Raw genomic sequence first — 20,901 nt, 5'->3', positions numbered from 1 at the left:
ATGAAAGGAATTTGAAAGATTTCAGTAAATATTATTTTCCAGCTGTGGGATGTTGTTATGCAAATAGAATGAGCCTGATTTATTGAAAGTATCAACTGGAATTAGCTGAAGGTAGCTGAAGGCAGTAACAAAATTAAATTAACAGTTCTGATGAAAGTTCATTGACCTGAAATGTTAACTCTGCTTTTCTCTCTCCATGGATACTGCTTGACAGGCTGAGTATTTCTAGCATTTTATGTTTTATTTCTAAGTAGCCTGAGTGCCTTGAGCAAGGTAGAAGAAAATGCATTGGCCAAGATTCTTTCTTTAATTGGCACTCATTCAACCCTGTTGGAAAATGGTTGTGTGTGTTTGCTTGGGCAAGGGAAGGATTGAAATTGGACTGTAATGCAACACTTCACCCCAGCCTAACACCTCTCTTCACCTTGGGGTGTTTCCTCCCCGCCTTGCTTGAACACCCTGCTGCAATCATGCTGAGATGAATATGAGAATGGCTGTAATGGTGAGGTGCACTAAAGCAGGAAATCCCCATGCAACCATCCCATCTTACACAAATCAGCTGTGAAAGGAAAGGAAAGATGTTGAACATGTTCAGTAAACTAAGAAAGGTAAGGAGAGCCTTGAGAATTGCAGAAATCAAAAAGTAGCAGAGAAGCAAATTAAACTGAATTCACGGGGAGCTGGAATATCTCAACAGACACTGGATAGTCTCAGTTCATGAGGTTTTCAAGTGTGTTCCAGGTCAGCAAGCAAAATGTGATTCACTGAGCTTTGGACCAGACAGAAAACATGCTCTATGATGTTTTGATTAATCAGTCGGAACCAATAACTCAAAATGGCCATAATCAAGGCAGAAATCAATACAACAAAGTATGTCCCACGAATATAATCATCCATTTATATAAAAAAAAAACATGTCAGGAGTTTTCTCTAGATTTTTAGAGCTTTATCTATTATAAAATTAAAAACCTGACGCATCATTGAGAAAAAAGAACATTTGTGATTGCCCTGGCAATCCATAAAGAATTCACCTCTTAACTTTTGGTTCCATTGATATTAATGGAGTGGGATATGCAGAGGTGAATACAACCAATGACTAACATTCCTGAACAAGCTTAGCAATAGCGACCAATATCTAATATTCCAAGCAAAAATTATAAAAGCGTTGCAAAAGGATTCACAAATATAGCTGTCGTCAGTTTGCACCATGAGCAAAAGGAGGATTATTTTCTTTTTAAAACTACTGCTGTAGATTTTATTAATACTTTTGAATATCATTTCTTTCAACTTAAATACCATGCAAAAATTCTCTATTCAGATTTAGCAAGCAATTAATTCCAGGTCACAGATACTGAATTCTACAACAGTAAGATGTACGAAATCGCATCTTTGATATAACAATGAAAGCAAATTTCCTAAAGCTGTGGAAAACAAAATTTAACACACTCACATTGACCTTGTTAGTATCTCATAACCAGTTTTAAGCGAATGATATCTTATGTAATTAATGGAATATTCTTTGAATCCATGCGTTATTAATTCTAGTGTATAAGCTGAATCCTTGAAATATTGTGATCTGCATAAATAGAATATGTACACAATATCAAATGTATCCCAGTAAATCCTTTGAGGATGGCATAATCATTTCAGAATTGGCTTTGCTTCATGATTTTTGGCATGCAGCCTTAGAGAACTTCAACATTATTTGCTGATTTTAATTATGTCTTGTTTCTTTAAGCTTACCTAGGGAAAATATTTCCCACAACAGCACTCCAAAAGACCAAACGTCACTCTGAGTTGTGTAGATTTTATCAAATATGGATTCTGGTGCCATCCATTTGAGCGGGAGCCGGGCCTGTAGAGAGACACAAGACCAGCATCAATAACTGGGAAGCAGGAAGCAATATTATTTTATATGATAGAAAGCTGGCATCCTATAAACTTACATCTCCCTTTCGCAAATAATCTGGATCTTTGTAAATATCACGAGCCAGGCCAAAATCACAGATCTTCACAACGTTGTTTCCGGACAAGAGGATATTTCGTGCTGCCAGGTCCCGATGGATGCACTGAATTAAAACAAAATATTCACAAGCTTTGAAACAAAGTCAATTTTATTCTATTGGCTGTAATATTTTAATTATTATTGTCAATATATTTTTCTGTATTTTTCTTCTGCTCCCTCTGAAAGTGCAGCAAAGAAAGAATCACAGTGCTTGGCCTCTGTTAATGTCATCATATATTTGGCCTCCATTAAGTGTATTGTGTGAGCATAGTTTTGTGTCACATAATGATTTCCTTTCCCTTAGGTCAGCCTAGAATTTTTTTCTGGACGACCATGTTGAGATGGAGATCTCTGGCCACTGCAGACCTATTAGAGGCTTTGCAAGAATCACCTCTAACACCCGCAGCACCAACCTCAATATCAGCTTGATTCTTGTGGAGGTTGGCTGATTTGCCAGCCTGAAGCCATGCGCAGAGGAACAATCACTTGTTAGCTGCATGCAAGTGGCGTGAAATTACACAGAATATTGCGCATCTTTTTTTGAGGAAAATTCTATGTGTGACATGGAAACAGCCCATTTGGCTGGTCTTCACACTCCACCTGAGTTAGCTTCTGTTCCATAGAACATAAAACAGTACAGCATAGGAACAGGCCCTTCGGCCCACAATATCTGCGCCAAACACAATGCCGAATTAAAGTAAATCTCTTCCGTCTGTACATAATCCATATCCCTCCATTCCCTGCATATTCATGTGTCTGTCTAACAGCCTCTTAAACACGACCATTATATCTGCTTCCACTGCAACCCCTGGCAGCTCATTCCAGGCACCTACTACTCTGTGTAAAAAAAAACCTTGCCCCGCACGTCTCCTTTAAACTTTCCCCTCTCATCTTAAATGCATGCCCTCTGGTATTTGGCATTTCTACTCTGGGAAAACGATTTGTACCATCTACCCTATTGATGCCTTGCATAATTTTATAAAATCCTATCGGGTCTCTCCTCAGCTTCCGATACTCCAGAGAAAACAACCCAAATTTGTCCAACCTTTCCATATAGCTCATACCCTCTAATCCAGGCAGCATCCTGGTAAACCTCTTCTGTACCCTTTCCAAAGCCTCCACATCTATCCTGTGACTGTAACTGCACGCAATACTCCAAATGCATTCTAACCAATGTTATATGTAGCCATCTATCCCACCTCAACCCTTCAGCATTTCTTTCTATTCCCTTTTCTCTCATGTAGTTGACTAGTTTCTAATCTATCTGAATCTAGCAATTCTTGTGATAGTAAATTCTACATTCCAATGAGACAAGACTCCACGATGGTATGGATCCCATTGCTGCACATATATGCTTATAGCAGGTAAATTCTGCCCCTTCTCCATCTGGTTAAAAGTTGTCACTTTTATCTGGTGAATCTAGAGCATAGAGCTTTCACTTTTTTAAAACTTCAACACTATCGCTGTCTGAAGAACTCCAGTGTTAGTTGTGAAAGCACAAGGCAGCGATAAGAGTAAAGTGAAAGAACATTAAAACAGAATGCTGGAAGAACTCAGCTGTTCAAGCAGCACCTGCGGAGGCAAGAGGTGCAAGTCGATATTTCAGGTCAAGACTCTACATTAGGACACAGTAAGTGAAGACTGGGAATAGCTTACCTTCCTTGAAGCCAAAAACTCCATGCCCTTTGCGACTTGGAAACTGTAACAAATCAGGTCTTCCATGGCTAGGGGCCGTTTGTAGAGGTCTTCAGTATCTGTAAGACAGATCAAGGATCAGTATCAGCTTGGAGAGAGACAATCATTTCATAATTAAATACATCATATCAATATTCCAGTTGGTAGCTCCTGCTGTAGATGTGGTTCATTTGTATTTCAGAGTGCAAACTCAGAAAATTGGTGCCAGACTGAAAATACAGGGCATTCATTGGATTGTTCATGACCCTTTGTTCAAAAGTTGTGCCTACAGCAATGTAAATGCGAATCACACTGGTGACCACTCGTTTCCAAGCCCATCGTGCTTTATTGATGCACTCTCCTCAGTGCTAAAAAGGGCCCCTGTAGAGGCCATGCTATAGGACCTTGTTACTGATCTGCAACGGCAGGTCAGGAGCCATCACATCTTATGGTTAGAGGGAAGTGTCACTACCGCTCCAGTACCTCCATTACATGTGTGCTGGGAGTGACATGGGAGAACCTAAAAGGGAACAGAAGCCATGGTGATTAGCAAACTAATCTCTCTGTCCATCTGCTGTGAAGATTGTAATTAAGGGTTGTCACCTAATTTCTAGTGGACATGACCTACAGCAGAAACCTGACAGTATTGTTCACGTACTATGGTGTACCTTTCCCGTGTTTCAGATATGGAAACACTTTTCATTTCCAAGCACTGGCATCTCTTGCCTTGATGAACACAAACTAGGTTGCTGGAATAATTTTGTGGCCTTGAAAGAATTAAGATCTGTGTGAATTTGTTCATTATTATCAGTCTGCAAACTTATTGGTGCTATCTACCTTTGATAACTTTGTGTTTACTGACAAAGGCAATGTGATTATTAATGATAACATAAAGTACACAATGTGGTTTGATTTCCCGGAGCAGTCCTTTAGTATTTTAAAGTCCAACAGGATGTTTTGATCCTTCAGCGTCTATTTAAAATCATTCAGGGGTCCATTAGTGTTTAGTTTAAAAGGTAATGCCCCACTTGTACAATAAACTACTCTTCTGATTGATTTTTAATCGTTGCACCAGATTAATGAGAACAATCATGGCAACTGAAATTCCCAAAGTAGTAAACATGAGGAAGGAAGATGGATTTACCTTCCTCTTCCTCTTCCGTGTCACTGTAACTCTTATCTTCAACAAATCCGGAGCTTGTTGAGCTTCCTGTGCTCGCCACACTCTCCAGTCTACGCTTTGTGCTTTCCATGATATCAGGGCTGGTCTCATCGCTGAGTGTCTCAGGCTGGCTGACATTTTTCTGACACTGAAATTAGACAACAGATTTCTAATTTAGAGACCCCAGGAATGCAGGTGTATCCAATAGATGGAACCATGTGTGATCAGGGTCAGTGATGTGTAGCAGCTGAAATTTCCTCATGTGAAGCAACTCTGCTTGATTTGAGATCCAGGGCAAAACCAATAATCCAGAGAGCTAAGGTGTTCCTTTTAACTATTTTTTTCCTACTTCCTGGTTTGTATTATTCCATACCAGTCCAGGTGGTGTGGAGGTGCTTTTGTTCTTGATTATGTGTGATTTCTTGTATTTGTATAAAAAAATAACTTGAGGCAGATATCTTATAGCACACTGATAAAATCATCAGTTAAATTCCTTTAGCAGCTACAATCCAGTGCTAATAATGTTAATCAGTTTTATTGCAAGTGACTGCTTTATGAGAACATTGAATACTATTGAGTTAACCAAGGTGGCACTTTGTTGCTTTGGTATCATAAAAGGTTTATTAATTGCAGCTTTTGGGTTGTTAATTAGACCACCAATGCTCAGATTACATTGAACGTTCAGTCTTGCTCTCACTTTCTTTTGCCTTACCTTGATTAAAATGAAATCATTTCTCTTGTTCCTGAGATAGTTGGACAGATTTCCATACTTGCAATATTCCACAATTACCATCAGAGGTCCTGGTGAAAAAAACATAACAATTAAAAACTAATTTTAGAGAACCGTCAAGAATTATCCATCTTGTGGGAATTTTTAAAGTCTATGTGTTTATACAAGCATGCCAAAAAATGAGGATTGGATTAAAACTGTCATCTTGAGTATGAGAAGTTAATTTTGTTCTGGGAAATATTTTTTCCTCCTGAATTGACAGACTAGGCTTGAAGAAACATTCACATCAGATAGTGTGTGATATGTAAGAAAATGCCACTCAGAAATCAACAATCAGTACAACATATGACCAAGCCAGACAATACTCATTGCAGCTAAACACTGCAGATGCTGAATATCTGAAACACAAGTAGAAAATGCTGGAAACACTCAGCAGTCAGGCAGTGTCCATTGAGAGAGCTACAGAATCAATGTATCAGATCAATGACCCTCTCTCAGAGCCAGTGGAAATGTGAGAAAATCTTTCCAATTCTAACGATGGCTCATTGACCAGAAACATTAACTCTATCACTCTGTTTCTGACTCTACTGATACTGATAGTGTAGACAACATCCAGTTGGCTGCAGTGACCCATGACACCATTTAAGTAATAATAGTCTCTTTGGATAGTGATGATAGTGAAAGAGGTGCAAGAGAAGCTAATGATCCCCATGTGATGAGCATCTTTTAGTCTTGCTTTGTGCTATGGATATTTAAGTTCTCTTCCAGATGGCAGAAGGAAACCAACAATGACTCAGAATTGGCATTGATCTGATACATTGATTCTGTAGCTCTCTCAGTGGACACTGCCTGACTGCTGAGTGTTTCCAGCATTTTCTACTTGTGTTTCAGAGTGGAGCCCAGCTCATGTTGACCTATGAAAAAATTAGGAGCTTGAGGAGATTTGGTATGTCACCAAAGATTCCTGCAAATTTCTACAGATGTACAGTGGAGAGCATTCTGACTGGTTGTATCACAGCCTGGTGTGGCGGCTTCACTGTGCAGGATCGAAAGAGGCTGCAGAGAGTTGTAGACTTAGCCAGCTCCATCACGGACACAACCCTCCCCACCATCGAGGACATCTTCAAGAGGCGGTGCCTCAAGAAGGCAGCATCCATCATTAAGGACCCTCACCACCTGGGTTATGCCATCTTCATGTCACTACCATCAGGGAGGAGGTGCAGGAGCCTGAAGACCCAAACTCAATATTTCAGGAGCAGCTTCTTCCTCTCTGCCATCAGATTTCTGAACAGTCCATGAACATGACCTCGTTATTTCTCTTTTGCTCTATTTAATTATTTTTGTAACCTATGGTAATTTTTATTTCCTTATGGCTTGCACTGTACTGCTGCTACAAAATAACAAATTTCACGACATATGTCAGTGATAATAAACCTGATTCTGATTGCCTTTATCTCATGTTGCTGACTCCCACTGAGTTTGCAGAGAGACGACAATGCATCTATTGTGTTAATGTTACAAGTGTTAATGGGACCTTCTGCAGTGGAAGTATCAAATGGAGGGCCAGAGTAAATTCCACCGACAGAGCAGCTCAATAATTTGATAGGTGGCTCAGCCACACTTCCAACTTAGCTGACTGTCAAAGTTGTCAAAACTTTTAATGTTTCTGAAACGTGAAAATATTCAAAGACCATTAAAAACTATAAAAGTAATAAAAACAAATAAAATGATTAAACATCTAATAAAATTGAAACAAAGAATCCCCAAAATACTAACACATCAGTTTCTTACAGTTGAACTCTCCATTGAAATCAATAGAGAATCTATTGCGAGGTCTGACTTATACATAGGTTGCTTTAGCTGTAGTAATGTGACTCCCTGCAATGAGTACTCCATTGTGGGAATGCAGTTGTGAGAAATACTATACACAGTTGCCCACAACTTTGACACTTCCATATTGTTGTGCAAAGCTTGAAGTGGGCGTCAGTTTTACAGGGAAGTTTCAGTCATTAAATGACAACATTTCCTGGCGAAAGCTGAATCACTGTGTGACAAATCAGCAACTGAAATTCCGTGTTAGCAGATGAATTGATCCTCTATCTTGCTAGAAGCCAGAGGGGGAATTGAAGTATTTCTCTTCTTTTGCTGAAAACTTACCCTTGCAGCATTCTCCTTCACAAGACCTTAAATTATACTGGTTACAATCTGCAGGCACTAGTCACTCCCTGTCTCCTCCTAATAAGTGGTTATAGTTTATGTGTGTGCCTAGACAGTGAATGGTGTAAAGCTGTTGTACCATGAAAGCATTGCAACCAAGACCAATGCTTGCTTCATAATGCCACACTCAAGCATATTCCAAAAGGGATCAATGAATAACAATCAGGAATGCCTAATTTTCCTTTTTGCTGTTGGCTCTTTGCTACTGGTCATGTTCCTATTGCTAAACTGGGATTAATAAACAGGGAATTAAACCTGGGATTTACCACAGTACTTTTTGTAGCAGACAATAAGACACCACTGTTAACTTTTAAAAATTTGGTTATCTTAATGGCAAGTAAAACACATTTATTACAGAAAAGGATGAAGATGTATATTCAGTTGTAAAGTTCAATAGAGAGCAAGATAATTATCTGAAAAGAAGGAATTTCTCTATGGGGAGAGGGCAGAGGGTGGATTGTTCTCGCATAGAATAGAAATGGACTGATGGGGTTGAATGGCCTCCTTCTCTGCTGTATCATTCCATGTAATAAATAAATTGTAATAGTACAATTAACCTTACTACGATATTTATGCTATGGAAGCATGAGGTAAATTTATTTGATTTTTCTAAAAAAAAATCTCATACTGACTAATTCAAGTTCCAGACAAAAGGATAGAAGTTAGACTGTGGATTATTTCAGATGGGTTCCAGATGTAGGGCTGAAGGGAGTAGGAACAATGGAGAGAGTAGGGACAATGGAAGGAGTAGGGATGTTGGCAATCCTGTGGAGTGGGGAGATGCCTTTATGCTACTCCTGCATTTGTATGAAGGTAATTTTGCAAAAGGAATGTCAGGAATTTATCCTTGTTTAACAGCTGCAGGGGGTTCTCAACAAGCCTGAATGAAATTGGCCCACAGCCTGGCACTACAGATGAGGTCACCTGATTGTTAAAGGGACACATTCAAATTGGGCCCAAAAATACAAGAATGAGCTTAGGCTGTTCCACTGCTCAGCTGATGTGCTTCACACATCTTACAGCAACTCTTCCTCCATTATTTCTACTGTTCTAGGTAATCAGAGTGACAGGAGATACCCCGCTTAATGTAGACTCTCTGAATTATATTCTTAACTAATCAAAAAATAAACATTGGAGCTGGAAGCTCAGGAAGCAATGTTCATAATTTTAATTTATATTTTAAACTTAGATTGAGTTTTTTGACATGTCTATTTCGAAGGTTTAATTTTGTAAACAAAATATTTTGACACTGGGTGTGTCAGGAACATCCACTATCTGCAGCTCCTACAAAGCAAACAGAGTAAAGCATAAATTTACAGAAAGCACTTAAGTTATCTTATCCTTGGTTAGGAAGTGAGGTGAAAGACGGAAATTCTAGGGCTTGTGTTGACATAAAGAGAATAAAATTGTGGAGTCAGTTAGCGGGGAAGGCCACTAAAATCTTCAGTACCATTTGGTTCAAGAGAGCATTAGCATTGTTTCTGCAGACATAAGATAAGATATCTTTATTTGTCACATGTACATCGAAACACACAGTGAAATGCATATTTTGCGTAGAGTGTTCTAGGGGCAACCCGCAAGTGTCGCCACGCTTCCGGTGCCAACATAGCGTGCCCACTACTTCCTAACCCGTACGTCTTTGGAATGTGGGAGGAAACTGGAGCACCCGGAGGAAACCCACACAGACACGGGGAGAACATACAGACTCCTTACAGACAGCGGCCGGAATTGAACCCCGGTCGCTGGCGCTGTAAAGCGTTATGCTAATCGCTACACTACCGTGCCTGCCTAAAGAGGGAGGAATGTTGTAAGAAGAGGAGTTGCTTAAATGAACCCTCAAAATTCACTGTGATTTAGTAGATGGTGCAACTTTCAGTCCTTACCTCCAGGTTTGGTACAGGCTCCAAGTATGTTCACTACGTTTAGATGGTGGCCGATGTGTATAAGGATTTTCAGCTCTGACATTAGTGCTTTGCACTCATTGGCGGTAGCCCCCTCTGTTGAAGAGCAAGATTTTAGTGAACAAACACAATATGAGGTATGTTTATTCTGTTTCAAAGCAGATTTGAAAAGTCAAGGTTGCAATGCTGTTTTTAGAAGGATAACAGAACAATGAAATGATAATTTTTTTACTGTAATCTCATCACTTCCAATAATAAGTACTCAGATTGAACAGAATACATGCATGCAAAATTTCAAACAATGTGTTAACATTGTGTGGGGATGTTAACAGTGGAATGCTAGAAAGTGCTATTTATTCTGGTGGTTTTGAATCTCAAATCACATGACTCCTGCAGTTAGCATGGCCAGGCTAGGAAAGGGCTAACCCACAGCCCAGTCTTAGACCACGCTTGTTTTAGCTGTTCATAATCAAAAAGACAGTGGCCTGTAAATGACTGATGCTCTGATTTATTTTCCTGTTCTTTATGGAAAGAGTTTGGAGTGGCCTCACCACATGACACTGAAGAAACTAGACAGAGAGGAGGTGGAAGGGCTGGGGAAGGGGTTGTAGAGAGGGTCACAATGATTAATCCTTACTCCTTGATTGATGCATTGGAGCTGGATAATGCAATCATCTTGCTGCTGAAAGCTCGCTGTAAGAATACGGAGATTAGTTGATAGCCAAAAGATATCCCTTTCTTTCTATTTCACCAACAACCCATTCCGCAATACTATTATTTTTCTGCTATGAACTTCAGTTGTCAGACAAATCTATAGAGACCATTGAGGGCATTCCCTGGTTAACTTGTTAGGTCAGATTTTGTCTTCCTGTGAGACAGCTCTTGCCAAATTGGCAAACAAACTATCTCTCTTCCAAAGAAACTTGGAAGTGAATGAGATTGAAATCTGAGTTTGGATCTTGTGACAGCCTATTGAAAGTCATACCTCAAACCTTGTACAAACTCAAAAGCCTCCAAATGAATGCATGCTATTGTGTGAATTTCTGATGAAAATACATTAATTAAAATAAACCTCAACACAGTGGTTCTTATTCCATGAATTGTGAAATGAAGGAATCTGAGATTAATAAGAGTTATAAAATCTGAAACCACTGTCAGAAAATCCACCCTCCTCTGGCTGGAAGTTGTTTGCTGCCTGTTAAGGAACATTTAGTAGCCAGTTCATAAGGAGCCAACAAATGTCTTGTTTGAGGGTCTGCCGCTGGTAAATTCAACAATGCATGAAGCCCAGGATCTTTTCACACTACTAAGTGGCCTTGCACAAAGAAAGACCTTTCCTTCACAAGCATTACCATCGCAAAACAGACAAAGAAAATAGGGTGAACCTGAGGCCAGATCTTGGTCCACGGGTTGGCAGGGGAGAAAGGCCTAGGGAAGGCAGAGCAGGATTGTGATCAGTAAATAAAAGAGTTGGGGGAGGGTTGGCTGCCTTCAGTTGATTAGGCTGGGGTGGGAATGGAGTGGGGAAGGTGGGGTTTGGGCACTGTGGTTGGGTGTTGGCAGGAGAATCAGTAATCAAGGAGTTCAATAGTTGGTGTGAGTTGGGGATGGTGGATGTTGGTTGTTGGTGGCTGGTCAATAACTGGGAGAGCATTGATAGTCAAGAGAATAGGATTTACAGTGTAGGGGTGGTGGTAACAATCTGCTTAACAAGTATTCATCAATTACCATTACCAAAATTATAGGGTGGATGTGAATGCTCTGGAGAGAGTGCAGAGGAGATTCACCAGAATGTTGCCTGGATTGAGGGATTTCAGTTATGGGGAGAAATTGGATAGGCCTGGTTTGTTTTCCCTGGAGCGAAGGAGGCTGAGGGGTGACCTAATAGAAATATATAAGATGATGAGAGACATAGAAAGGGTAGATAGTCAAAATCTTTTTCCCATGGTTGGGATATCAAAAACAAGATGGCACAGGTTTAAGATGAGAAGAAGGAATTTTAAAGGGGATCTGAGGGCTACGTTTTGTTTTACACAGAGAGTGGTCGATAACCTTGAACTTGCTGCCAGAGGAAGTAGTGAAATCAAATACTCTTACTGTATTTAAGAGGCATTTAGACAGTCACTTAAATAGACAAGGCATAGAAGAACATGGTTCCAATGCAGGCAAATAGGATTTGTGTAGATGGACAAAATGGTCAACATGGATGTCGTGGGCCCAAGGCCCTGTTTCTGTGCTATATGATTCTAAAACAGATTGATAATTCACTTCATTGTAGTTTGTAGGATCATGTTTGGTTGGAAAAATACAGCAGCTCTGCTTCAAAAGTATTTTTGGGCTGTGGAGTTCCAAGGCATGCTGAGAATGTGAAAGGTTCAATACAGATAACAGATTGTTTTTTTTAACCTTGGCCACACAGGTAGGTAAGTTTTAAATTTGATACCTATATGGTGACGTGTTAAGATAATCTGGTTTGGAGCAGGGACAGGAAGACAACACATAGCTTTAATCATCCAGTAAATGGAATTGAGAACACAGGTAAAGTTTCTGTTCCTAACTTGTAACTTCTGTTCTCTGGAAGCAGTATCAGTCACTGGTGGGAGCAGTGGAAAATTTTGGCAAAAGGAAATAAGTGTTGGGTAATCATTAGGTTTTTGTTGCTGACATAAAACACACTACTAATCTACTTCCTTAGCCAGAATGGCCAGCTTCCAATATATTATTTTTGAGGAATTACTTGTTTCAACTTTCAACCAATTCTTGTGCAGTGTCAGGATTGCAAAGTATTCTGAAGAACATTTAAGCAGTTATAAAGAAGAAACTGTGTGAGAGGGATGTGGAGGTGCATTTGCTGAGTAAATTCAAGGCAGAAATCAATATTAGGGCAATCAAAGATTAGGAGGTTTTGGCAGGAAAGTGGCAGTGGGTTAAAAAAAAGCAGCCTCAATCTCATTGAATGTAGGAGAAGGCACAGTGGCAGAATAGCCTTCACTGTCTTCTAGTTCTTATGAAAGGTTATGCAATGTTTCTGCTCAAGATAATTCATGCACAAAAAAAATGTACAAAAGTTGATTGGTCAAGAAATGTACCATCAAAAGGCTTTAACACAGAAGAACCTACGCAATGGGAGTATAACTGGACAGGCACAGTTGTTGGTTTGGTCATTTGTTACATAGTCATCTTTAACATGCTTTAATTCTATTGACTACAAGAATAATGTCCATTGTGAGCATACAGTATGTAAAAGTAAGAAAAAATGATTTCACTTCTTTGTTTTCCCTGCTCAAGTCTAATTTCATTTAGGAATGAAATTGGGATTGTCTACGGAGTCTCTGTGGCGGGAGGTTAGGAACAGGAAGGGGTCAATAACTTTGCTGGGTGTTTTTTATAGGCTGTCCAATAGTGACAGGGTTATTGAGGAGCAGATAGGGAAGCAGATCCTAGAAAGGTGTGAGAATAACAGAGTTGTTGTGATGGGGGATTTTAATTTCCCAAACATCGATTGGCATCTCCAGACAGTGAGGGGTTTAGATGGGGTGGAATTTGTTAGGTGTGTTCAGGAAGGGTTCTTGACACAGTATGTAGATAGACCTACAAGAGCACAGGCTGTGCTTGATTTGATATTGGGAAATGAACCTGGTCAGGTGTCAGATCTCTCAGTGGGTGAACATTTTGGTGATAGTGATCATAATTCTATCTCCTTTATGTTAGCACTGGAGAGGGATAGGAACAGACAGCCTAGAAAGGTGTTTACTTGGAGTAAAGAGAATTATGATGATCTCAGGCAGGAAATTGGAAGATTAAATTGGGAACAGGTGTTCTCTGGGAAAAGTATGGAAGATATGTGGCAAATATTCAGGGGGTATTTGTGTGGAGCTCTGCATAGACATGCTCCGATGAGACAGGGGAGTCATGATAGGATACAGGAACCGTGGTGTACGAAGGCTATAATAAATCTGCAGTTCAACCCAGACAAGTGTGAAGTGGTTCATTTTGGTAGATCAAATATGTTGGCGGAATATAGTATTAATGGTAGGACTCTTGGCAGTGTGGAGGATCAGAGGGATCTTGGGGTCCGAGTCCATAGGACGCTCAAAGTGGCTGCACAGGTTGACTCTCTGGTTAAGAAGGCATATAGTGTATTGTCCTTCATCAATTGGGGAATTGAATTTAGGAGCCGTGAGGTATTGTTGTAGTGATATAGGTCCCTGGTCAGACCCCACTTGGAGTATTGTGCTCAGTTCTGGTCACCTCACTACAGGAAAGATGTGGAAGCCATAGAGAGGGTGCAGAGGAGATTTACTAGGATGCTGCCTGGAATGTGGAGCATGCCTTATGAATGCAGGTTGAGGGAACCCAGCCTTTTCTCCTTGGAGAGACGGAGGATGAGGGTGGACCTGATAGAGGTTTATAAGATGATGAGAGGTATTGATAGGGTAGATAGTCAGAGGCTTTTCCCCGGGGCTGAATTGGTGGCCACAAGAGGACATAGGTTTAAGGTGCTGGGGAGTAGATATAGAGGAGATGTCAGGGGTAAGTTTTTTACTGAGAGAGTGGTGAGTGCGTAGAATGGGCTACCGGAAACGATGGTGGAGGCAGATATGATGAGGTCTTTCAAGAGACTGTTAGATAGGTACATGGAGCTGAGTAAAATAGAGGGTTATGGGTAAGCCTAGTAATTTCTAGGGTAGGGACATGTTTGGCACAGCTTTGTGGGCCGAAGGGCCTGAATTGTGCTGTAGTTTTTTTATGTTCTATGTTCTAATTTTGATCCCTGGCACAAAGGAATTAATTCATTAATTCTATTAAGAAGCTCTGAATAACAATAATTCAAAAATACATGCCACCTAATGATAAATTTTACTGTGGATGCGAACAGGGTGAGAGCAGATACTGATAATTCCTTAACATTTGGAGCTGTGGGCTTTGTCTCATCTGTAGTTCAACATGCTAGAATGACTCTAAACTCTTACAGCAGATTGTGCCTCTGTGTTTAATTTTGAGTGAAAGTTAATTGACATTGTGCATATATATTGTGGATACGTCAGCAAATTATTTGAGAAAAGTGCACTGCTGTGCTGGAAGTTACAATAGCACAACCAGTTAAATACCCAGAAAGTATCATACTGCTCATTATCAGCAGCTGATTTTAATAACTGTTGTGCCTCCAAAGAATGACAGTTTGCTGAGGGTGCAGAAACTTACCTTTCAGCATTTTTACAGCCACAGTTTTACAAGTTGATGATTTATCGATCCCAAAGGCAGATGCCTCCACCACTTTGCCAAATGCACCAAGTCCCAGCGTTTTGCCTGTGGTCAGGCAGAGAAATGGGTTCAGTTAACAACAGTATTTTTTGGATATGCCAGAACAATATGGGATGATTCAACACAAAAGATCAGTAACAATTAAAATGAAGTAAACTCTGCACAATGAAGGTTCGATTCTAAAACAAATTAGACAAAATTAGTTCATTTACTGGTTGAGCTAAATAACCAGGTTCACACATTGCCTGCTTCTGAAGACAAGGCCAAGGAATGAGGGTGAAGCATTGTGATGGATTTTATTCAGAGCAGACATTGGATGGTTGTTCATGTTGTGGGCTGAGCTTCACAGGCATCAGGACAGGAGAGAGTCTCCTGGGGAAGCAATTACCACGGGGGGGGGGGGGCAACAGGGGTTATTATGGAGAAGGGGCAAATCTCAAGGAGAGATATCGAGGAAGAGCAAAGGCTAGATCCAAACTTCAAAACAGTAGAAAGGAGCAGCAGTGGCACAGTGGTTAAATTACTGAACTAGGAAGCCAGAGGCCTGGACTAACAATGCAGAGGTGCAAGTTCAAATCCCACCATGGAAGTTGATTTTACACTTGAGTCAAGTAAATCACGTGAAATTTAAAAAAATTAGTTTCTAGTGATCATTAATCTACCAGATTGTTGGAAAAACTCATTTGGTCCTCTAATTGTCCCTGGGAAGGAAATTTGCCATACTCCGTGCAATTCCAGACCCACAATATGGTAGAGTCTTATCTGCCCTTTGAAAAGGCCCGGCATTTATATCATAATTGCCACTTTGCTGCAGCATTTCAAGGAGGCAGTGCACCACCACTTTCTCAGAGATGAGCAATAAGCACTGGCCTTGTTAGCCTTGCTGGTATCCTGAAAAATAAGGAAACTAAGAAGGAAGATGAGCTCCAGCAAGTAATAGATGGGTGATGGATTGTAGGATGAAGGAATCGCGAAGGAATCGCAAAGGAAACAAACAGTATGGTAACATTTCAGAACTTGGGAAAGGCTGATTTAATGGAGAAAACCAATAGCTGAACCAAGGTTTCAAGCTATTGATCTAACTGGGCGAATGTAGTAAAGGAGTAAATTCAAAGCTGAAGACATCATAAGAAACAAAGAAGAACCTGCTGCCAAATGGAGTTCAATCCAGATAACTGTGAAGTGATACACTTTGGGAGATTGAATTCAAAGGCAGAATACAAGGTTAATGGCAGGACTCTTAGCAGTGTAGAGGAACAGAGGGATCTTGTGGTCCACGTCCATAGATCCCTCAAGGTTGCCACGCAGGTCAATAGGGTTGTTAAGAAGGTGTATGGAGTGTTGGCCTTCATTAGTTGGGGTATTGATTTCAAGAGCCATGAGGTGATGTTGCAGCTCTATAGAACTCTGGTTAGACCACACTTGGAGTATTGTGTTCGGTTCTGGTCGCCTCATTATAGGAAGGATGTGGAAGCTTTAGAGAGGGTGCAGAGGAGATTTACTAGTATGTTGCCTGGATTGGAGAGCATGTCTTATGAGGATAGGCTGAGTGAGTTAGGGCTTTTCTCTTTGGAGAGGAGGAGGATGAGATGTGGCTTGACAGAGGTGTAGAGATGATAAGAGGCATAGATCAAGTGGATAGTCAGAGACCTTTTCCCAGGGCGACAATGGCTAACATGAGGGGACATAATTTTAAGGTTATTGGAGGAAGGTATAAGGGGGATGTCAGGGGTAAGTTTTTTGCACAGAGAGTGGTGGGTGCGTGGAACGCACTGCCTGCTGAGGTAGTGGGGGCAGATACATTAGGGACATTTAAGAGACTCCTAGATAGACACATGAATGATAGAGAAATTGGGGGGGGCAATGTGGGAGGGAAGGGTTAGATAGATCTTAGAGCAGGATAAAATGTCGGCACAATATTGTGGGCCGAAGGGCCTGTACTGTGCTGTAGTGTTCTATGTTCTATAAATTTAATTCCAACCTTTGTAAACTCTTCTAAAGTGTGTTCTCGGTCAATATGTTATACTTACCAAGCTTGAGTCTGTCCCTGGGAAACTCCCACTTACTGCTGTCATACTGGAAGTGCTCACACTGCTCATCTAATGGCACTTCATCTGGATCCATTATAATTGACAGATACCCAGTTTTAACATCTGCACTGCGTGGCTGCAAGAAATAATGGGTTGTTGTCAGTTCACACCACCAAAGTACTGCCTGAATAGCTCTTGTGATTTAATGGGTAAAAGCATCAACTAGCTTATTAAGGGAATGAAACAGATCAGGGAAGTGTGACCTCTGCCCTGTACTGAGTTAGCTAATCTACATCAGGCTAGCAGAGAGGTGACAAAATCCTCCCCTTTATGTGCTTGGGCTAAAAATAAAGCCACAGTTTCTGACACTCATATAAACCGGTGAGTATAAGTTTGTGACTATCATTTCTTTTCAAGGTTTCGGCTGACCTTATGCCAGACTTATAGTGAAATTGAAGCAAGCAGGGTCGGGGGATAGGAAATGCTCCTCTAAGTTTCTGCTGTAAAAAGTGGAAGCCAGGTTGTTTTCTGCCCCATTTGTTCATAAGTTGGTATCTTACACTGATGTTAGAATAGCAGAAATATATTATCTGGTGCATATTCCATTATGTCTGCTAAGGTAATGCTACACCTCAGGGATTTGTGTCAACCATGGAAGCTGGGGGAGGAGAATGTCCACAGAAGTTGTGTAATTTGTTGCAGATATAAGAATCTTTTCATACGTCTCCCAATAGTAGCATAAGGGCTGCTAAAAATGCAATACTGTGCAGACTTACTAACGTCAATTTCTTGCCTCCTCATTCTTGCTGGGGGCTGGAATATTATGCTCATGTTATGGTTCGAAAATCCATGAGCATGGGACACCCTTGTGGTGGCTGAATGATCAGATAGGCTAGAAAGGCAAACTTCATCACCAAAGCAAAATAATGCTGTCATTGTTCAGGTATGGACAGTAAACATATGATCCCTGAGGGATCCTAGCCACCCATGGAAAGATCAAACTTACAATTATGTGGCAACTGGTACAGCTCTGGATATTCCACAGCGCTTTAGAGCCAATTCGTTTTTTTTTAAAGTGTTGGCATTTATGCAACGTAGGAACCAGGGAACAAAAGCAAAATACCGCAGATACTAGAAATTTGAAATAAAAACAGGATATGCTGCAGCTCAGGCAGCAGCTGTGCAAAAAAACAAGTAGAATCAGAAGATACAGATGTGAAAGGACATTAACCTGAAACATTAACTCTGTTTTGCTCTTCTCAGATGCTGCCTGGTTTGCTGAGTATTTCCAGCATTTTCTGTTTTTAGTTTAGAAACAATGGCTGTCAATTTGTGCACAGCAGGGTCCCACAAACAGCAATAAAACAGATTACCAGATGAAGCTCTACTTCAAATAATATGGAGAACTTCAGGGCAGATGCTTAACATTTCATCTGACAGACAGTGGCAACAATCCTTCAGTTCTGCACTGGAGTATCAGCCTATCACATACACTCAAAGTTCTCGATTGGGAGTTGAATCTGAGATCACCTGACACCTTGACATAAACCACGGAAACTTATTAAGAAGGGTGCATGTAGAAACAATGCTATTTCCAGCCACAATGATTCCTCTGCCATCAAGCCCATTGATTGCACTACTGTCTGTGACTAAGACTGATTTTATGTGCAGACATCTTATGTAAGTACTCCATTTCTGGAGTATTTATCTTGCTTTTATTGGGGGAAGTTGTTCCAGCTCCACTTTTCCTAAGGGTAGAATATCGGCCAGAGCTTACACATTATAAACAAATCTACGATGGATATAATGGCAATGTTTCAGATATAGTAAAGTCAAATTTCTGAGGGGAGGTTGATGCTTTGGATAGTTGATAAATAGCAATGATGCCTCAGAGGTCCCACAAATTTGTTCAATTTTCCTTCACCCGACATGTTGATTTTTTGATGTAAATTTAGCAAACAGAAAGATCGCTCACAACCTCACCTTCTTGAGTTTCCGGATAAAAAGTGTGAGTAAAAGCCAGAAGAGTGTGGCTGCTACCCCAGTGCACACCAAGATTATCAGCTCCAAATTGGACTTGTCCTCAGACCCTAAAATAGAAAAGTATAAAAAAGAAATTGAAAAAAGTTGTCAGTTTTCATGGAAAGGGCTTTAATATTCCTGTAGTGACAGAGGTGGCCTATTATCTACAGATATCTCTGGTGTGATGTTTGCAGTGGAGTGAGTGCAGAGGAGATCTGAAGAAACAAAAAATGTTGGAAATACTCATCAAGTCAGAGAGCATCTGTGGTTTGAGAAAAAGAGTCAATGTTTCAGGTCCATAATCTTTTCTGAAGTTCTGATGAAAGGTCATCGACCTAAAACATTGGCTTTATTTCTCTCTCTGCAGATGCAACCTGAGGAGCTGCAAAAAAGAAGGGGCAACACCACTAGAATTAAATTAGAATACAAATAAAATTACATGCAATAGATATAGAATTTTATGTACAAGATTCAACAGATAAACAAATAGCCCATTTTACCACACATAGCATTCAAGCCAGATCTGCACCATCTTTCTGTAATTGCTTTCTGTAATTACATAACCGGTTTCGTAAAATATAACATCTGAGTTCTTTACATTACAGTACGTGGTGAGAAACTGAGCAGATTTAGAACTCGACACTACAGGCTGTTTACTTCAAGGAACTCCCCAGAATGGTTCAGCAAGCCTCTACAGACAACTGCTACAAACTCAGAGCAGTCAGTCACATGACTTCTACTTATCAAGATTGCAAACTTGAAGCAACGGACAGTTCTTTACAGCCAATATCAAGTACATTACAGTAATGAAGAGATTTCTTTTGGTGGTCATTCTTGCAAATCTCACCTAGAACCGATATGTATGCTGAGGTTTCCACCGTTCCCTTCTCATTTGTTGCCTTGCATTTGTATTCTCCTTCATCATCATGTTCGACTCTCTCAATGATCAAAGTTTTGCTTCCTGATTCCAAAGATATGCCTGGGTTTAGAAAAGAAACAACATATCTAAGTGTTAATCATTTTTTTTGCTGGTTTGCAGAAGTGGTAATTACATAGTTGAAAATAAACTTCATTCCTGCCTAAAGTTTTATTCCCTTGGCCAAGTGCAGTATACATAAAAACTGAGAGAGAACCACAGAATTTTTTTTAATGAGCAATGTTCTTTATTACAGAGATTCTGTCCACCTAATGAAATATAATAATTATTCAATTATTTGGTTAGTTAGGCAAATTAGAAAAAATCCCAGGTTATAATTTAACTTCTCAGTTGGAACAAGCCATCACAAAGACAGGGAAAGGCAAAATTATTAAGTTGTCATATTAACATGTAATGCTTCATGTGTGCTTATTACATTCCATGGTCCATTACTTTAACATGGGTACAAACTCATTCTTTTAATGCCCTCACAATCAACAGTGCAGGCACTCTCCTCAATCATGAACTGAGTATCCAATGTCATATCCTAACGATCACAACACCCCCTACAGATTAAAATTCTCGTCCTTGCTTTTAAATACCTTCATGAGCTTGTTCCTCCCAATTTTGTTAATACCAGAAACTCAAAGAATTGCTAGAAATCGACATAAAGTCAGAAAATGAGATACTCAATAGTTCAGGCAGCATCCATGGAGAGAGAATCAGTTAATATTTCAGATTGATTCTGTTTAAGGTTTAAAAATTGAAACACCAGTTTTGTTTCTTTCACCATAGATGCTGCTTGACCTGCAGAGTTACTTCCAAAACTTTATCCTTTTATCTCCATAAGTATCCCTCTCCCATTTTAGCACTAACTCAGGCACACTCTGACTCTACCTTTTTATGTATCAATTATTCCTTTCAGGCTGAGATTTGCAATCATGCTTCAAATAACCTGGCTTATTATTGCAGAACCCCC

General features: G+C 40.1%; 1 protein-coding gene across 1 annotated transcript in view; it reads right to left on the bottom strand.

Annotated features, from left to right (window-relative positions):
* LOC127573495 (vascular endothelial growth factor receptor kdr-like) overlaps positions 1 to 20,901 on the bottom strand; it is a 180,720-nt gene that overhangs the window by 43,405 nt on the left and 116,414 nt on the right. The window contains 10 exon segments of the mRNA XM_052021772.1: positions 1,744 to 1,855; positions 1,947 to 2,069; positions 3,662 to 3,759; positions 4,824 to 4,989; positions 5,554 to 5,642; positions 9,672 to 9,785; positions 14,895 to 14,999; positions 16,985 to 17,120; positions 18,968 to 19,074; positions 19,854 to 19,985. Coding sequence (XP_051877732.1) covers positions 1,744 to 1,855; positions 1,947 to 2,069; positions 3,662 to 3,759; positions 4,824 to 4,989; positions 5,554 to 5,642; positions 9,672 to 9,785; positions 14,895 to 14,999; positions 16,985 to 17,120; positions 18,968 to 19,074; positions 19,854 to 19,985 — 1,182 coding nt within the window.

The sequence above is a fragment of the Pristis pectinata genome, chromosome 8 (assembly GCF_009764475.1).
Source record: "Pristis pectinata isolate sPriPec2 chromosome 8, sPriPec2.1.pri, whole genome shotgun sequence".
NCBI classification, from domain to species: domain Eukaryota; kingdom Metazoa; phylum Chordata; class Chondrichthyes; order Rhinopristiformes; family Pristidae; genus Pristis; species Pristis pectinata.
This window is presented reverse-complemented; position numbering and strand designations above follow the sequence as displayed.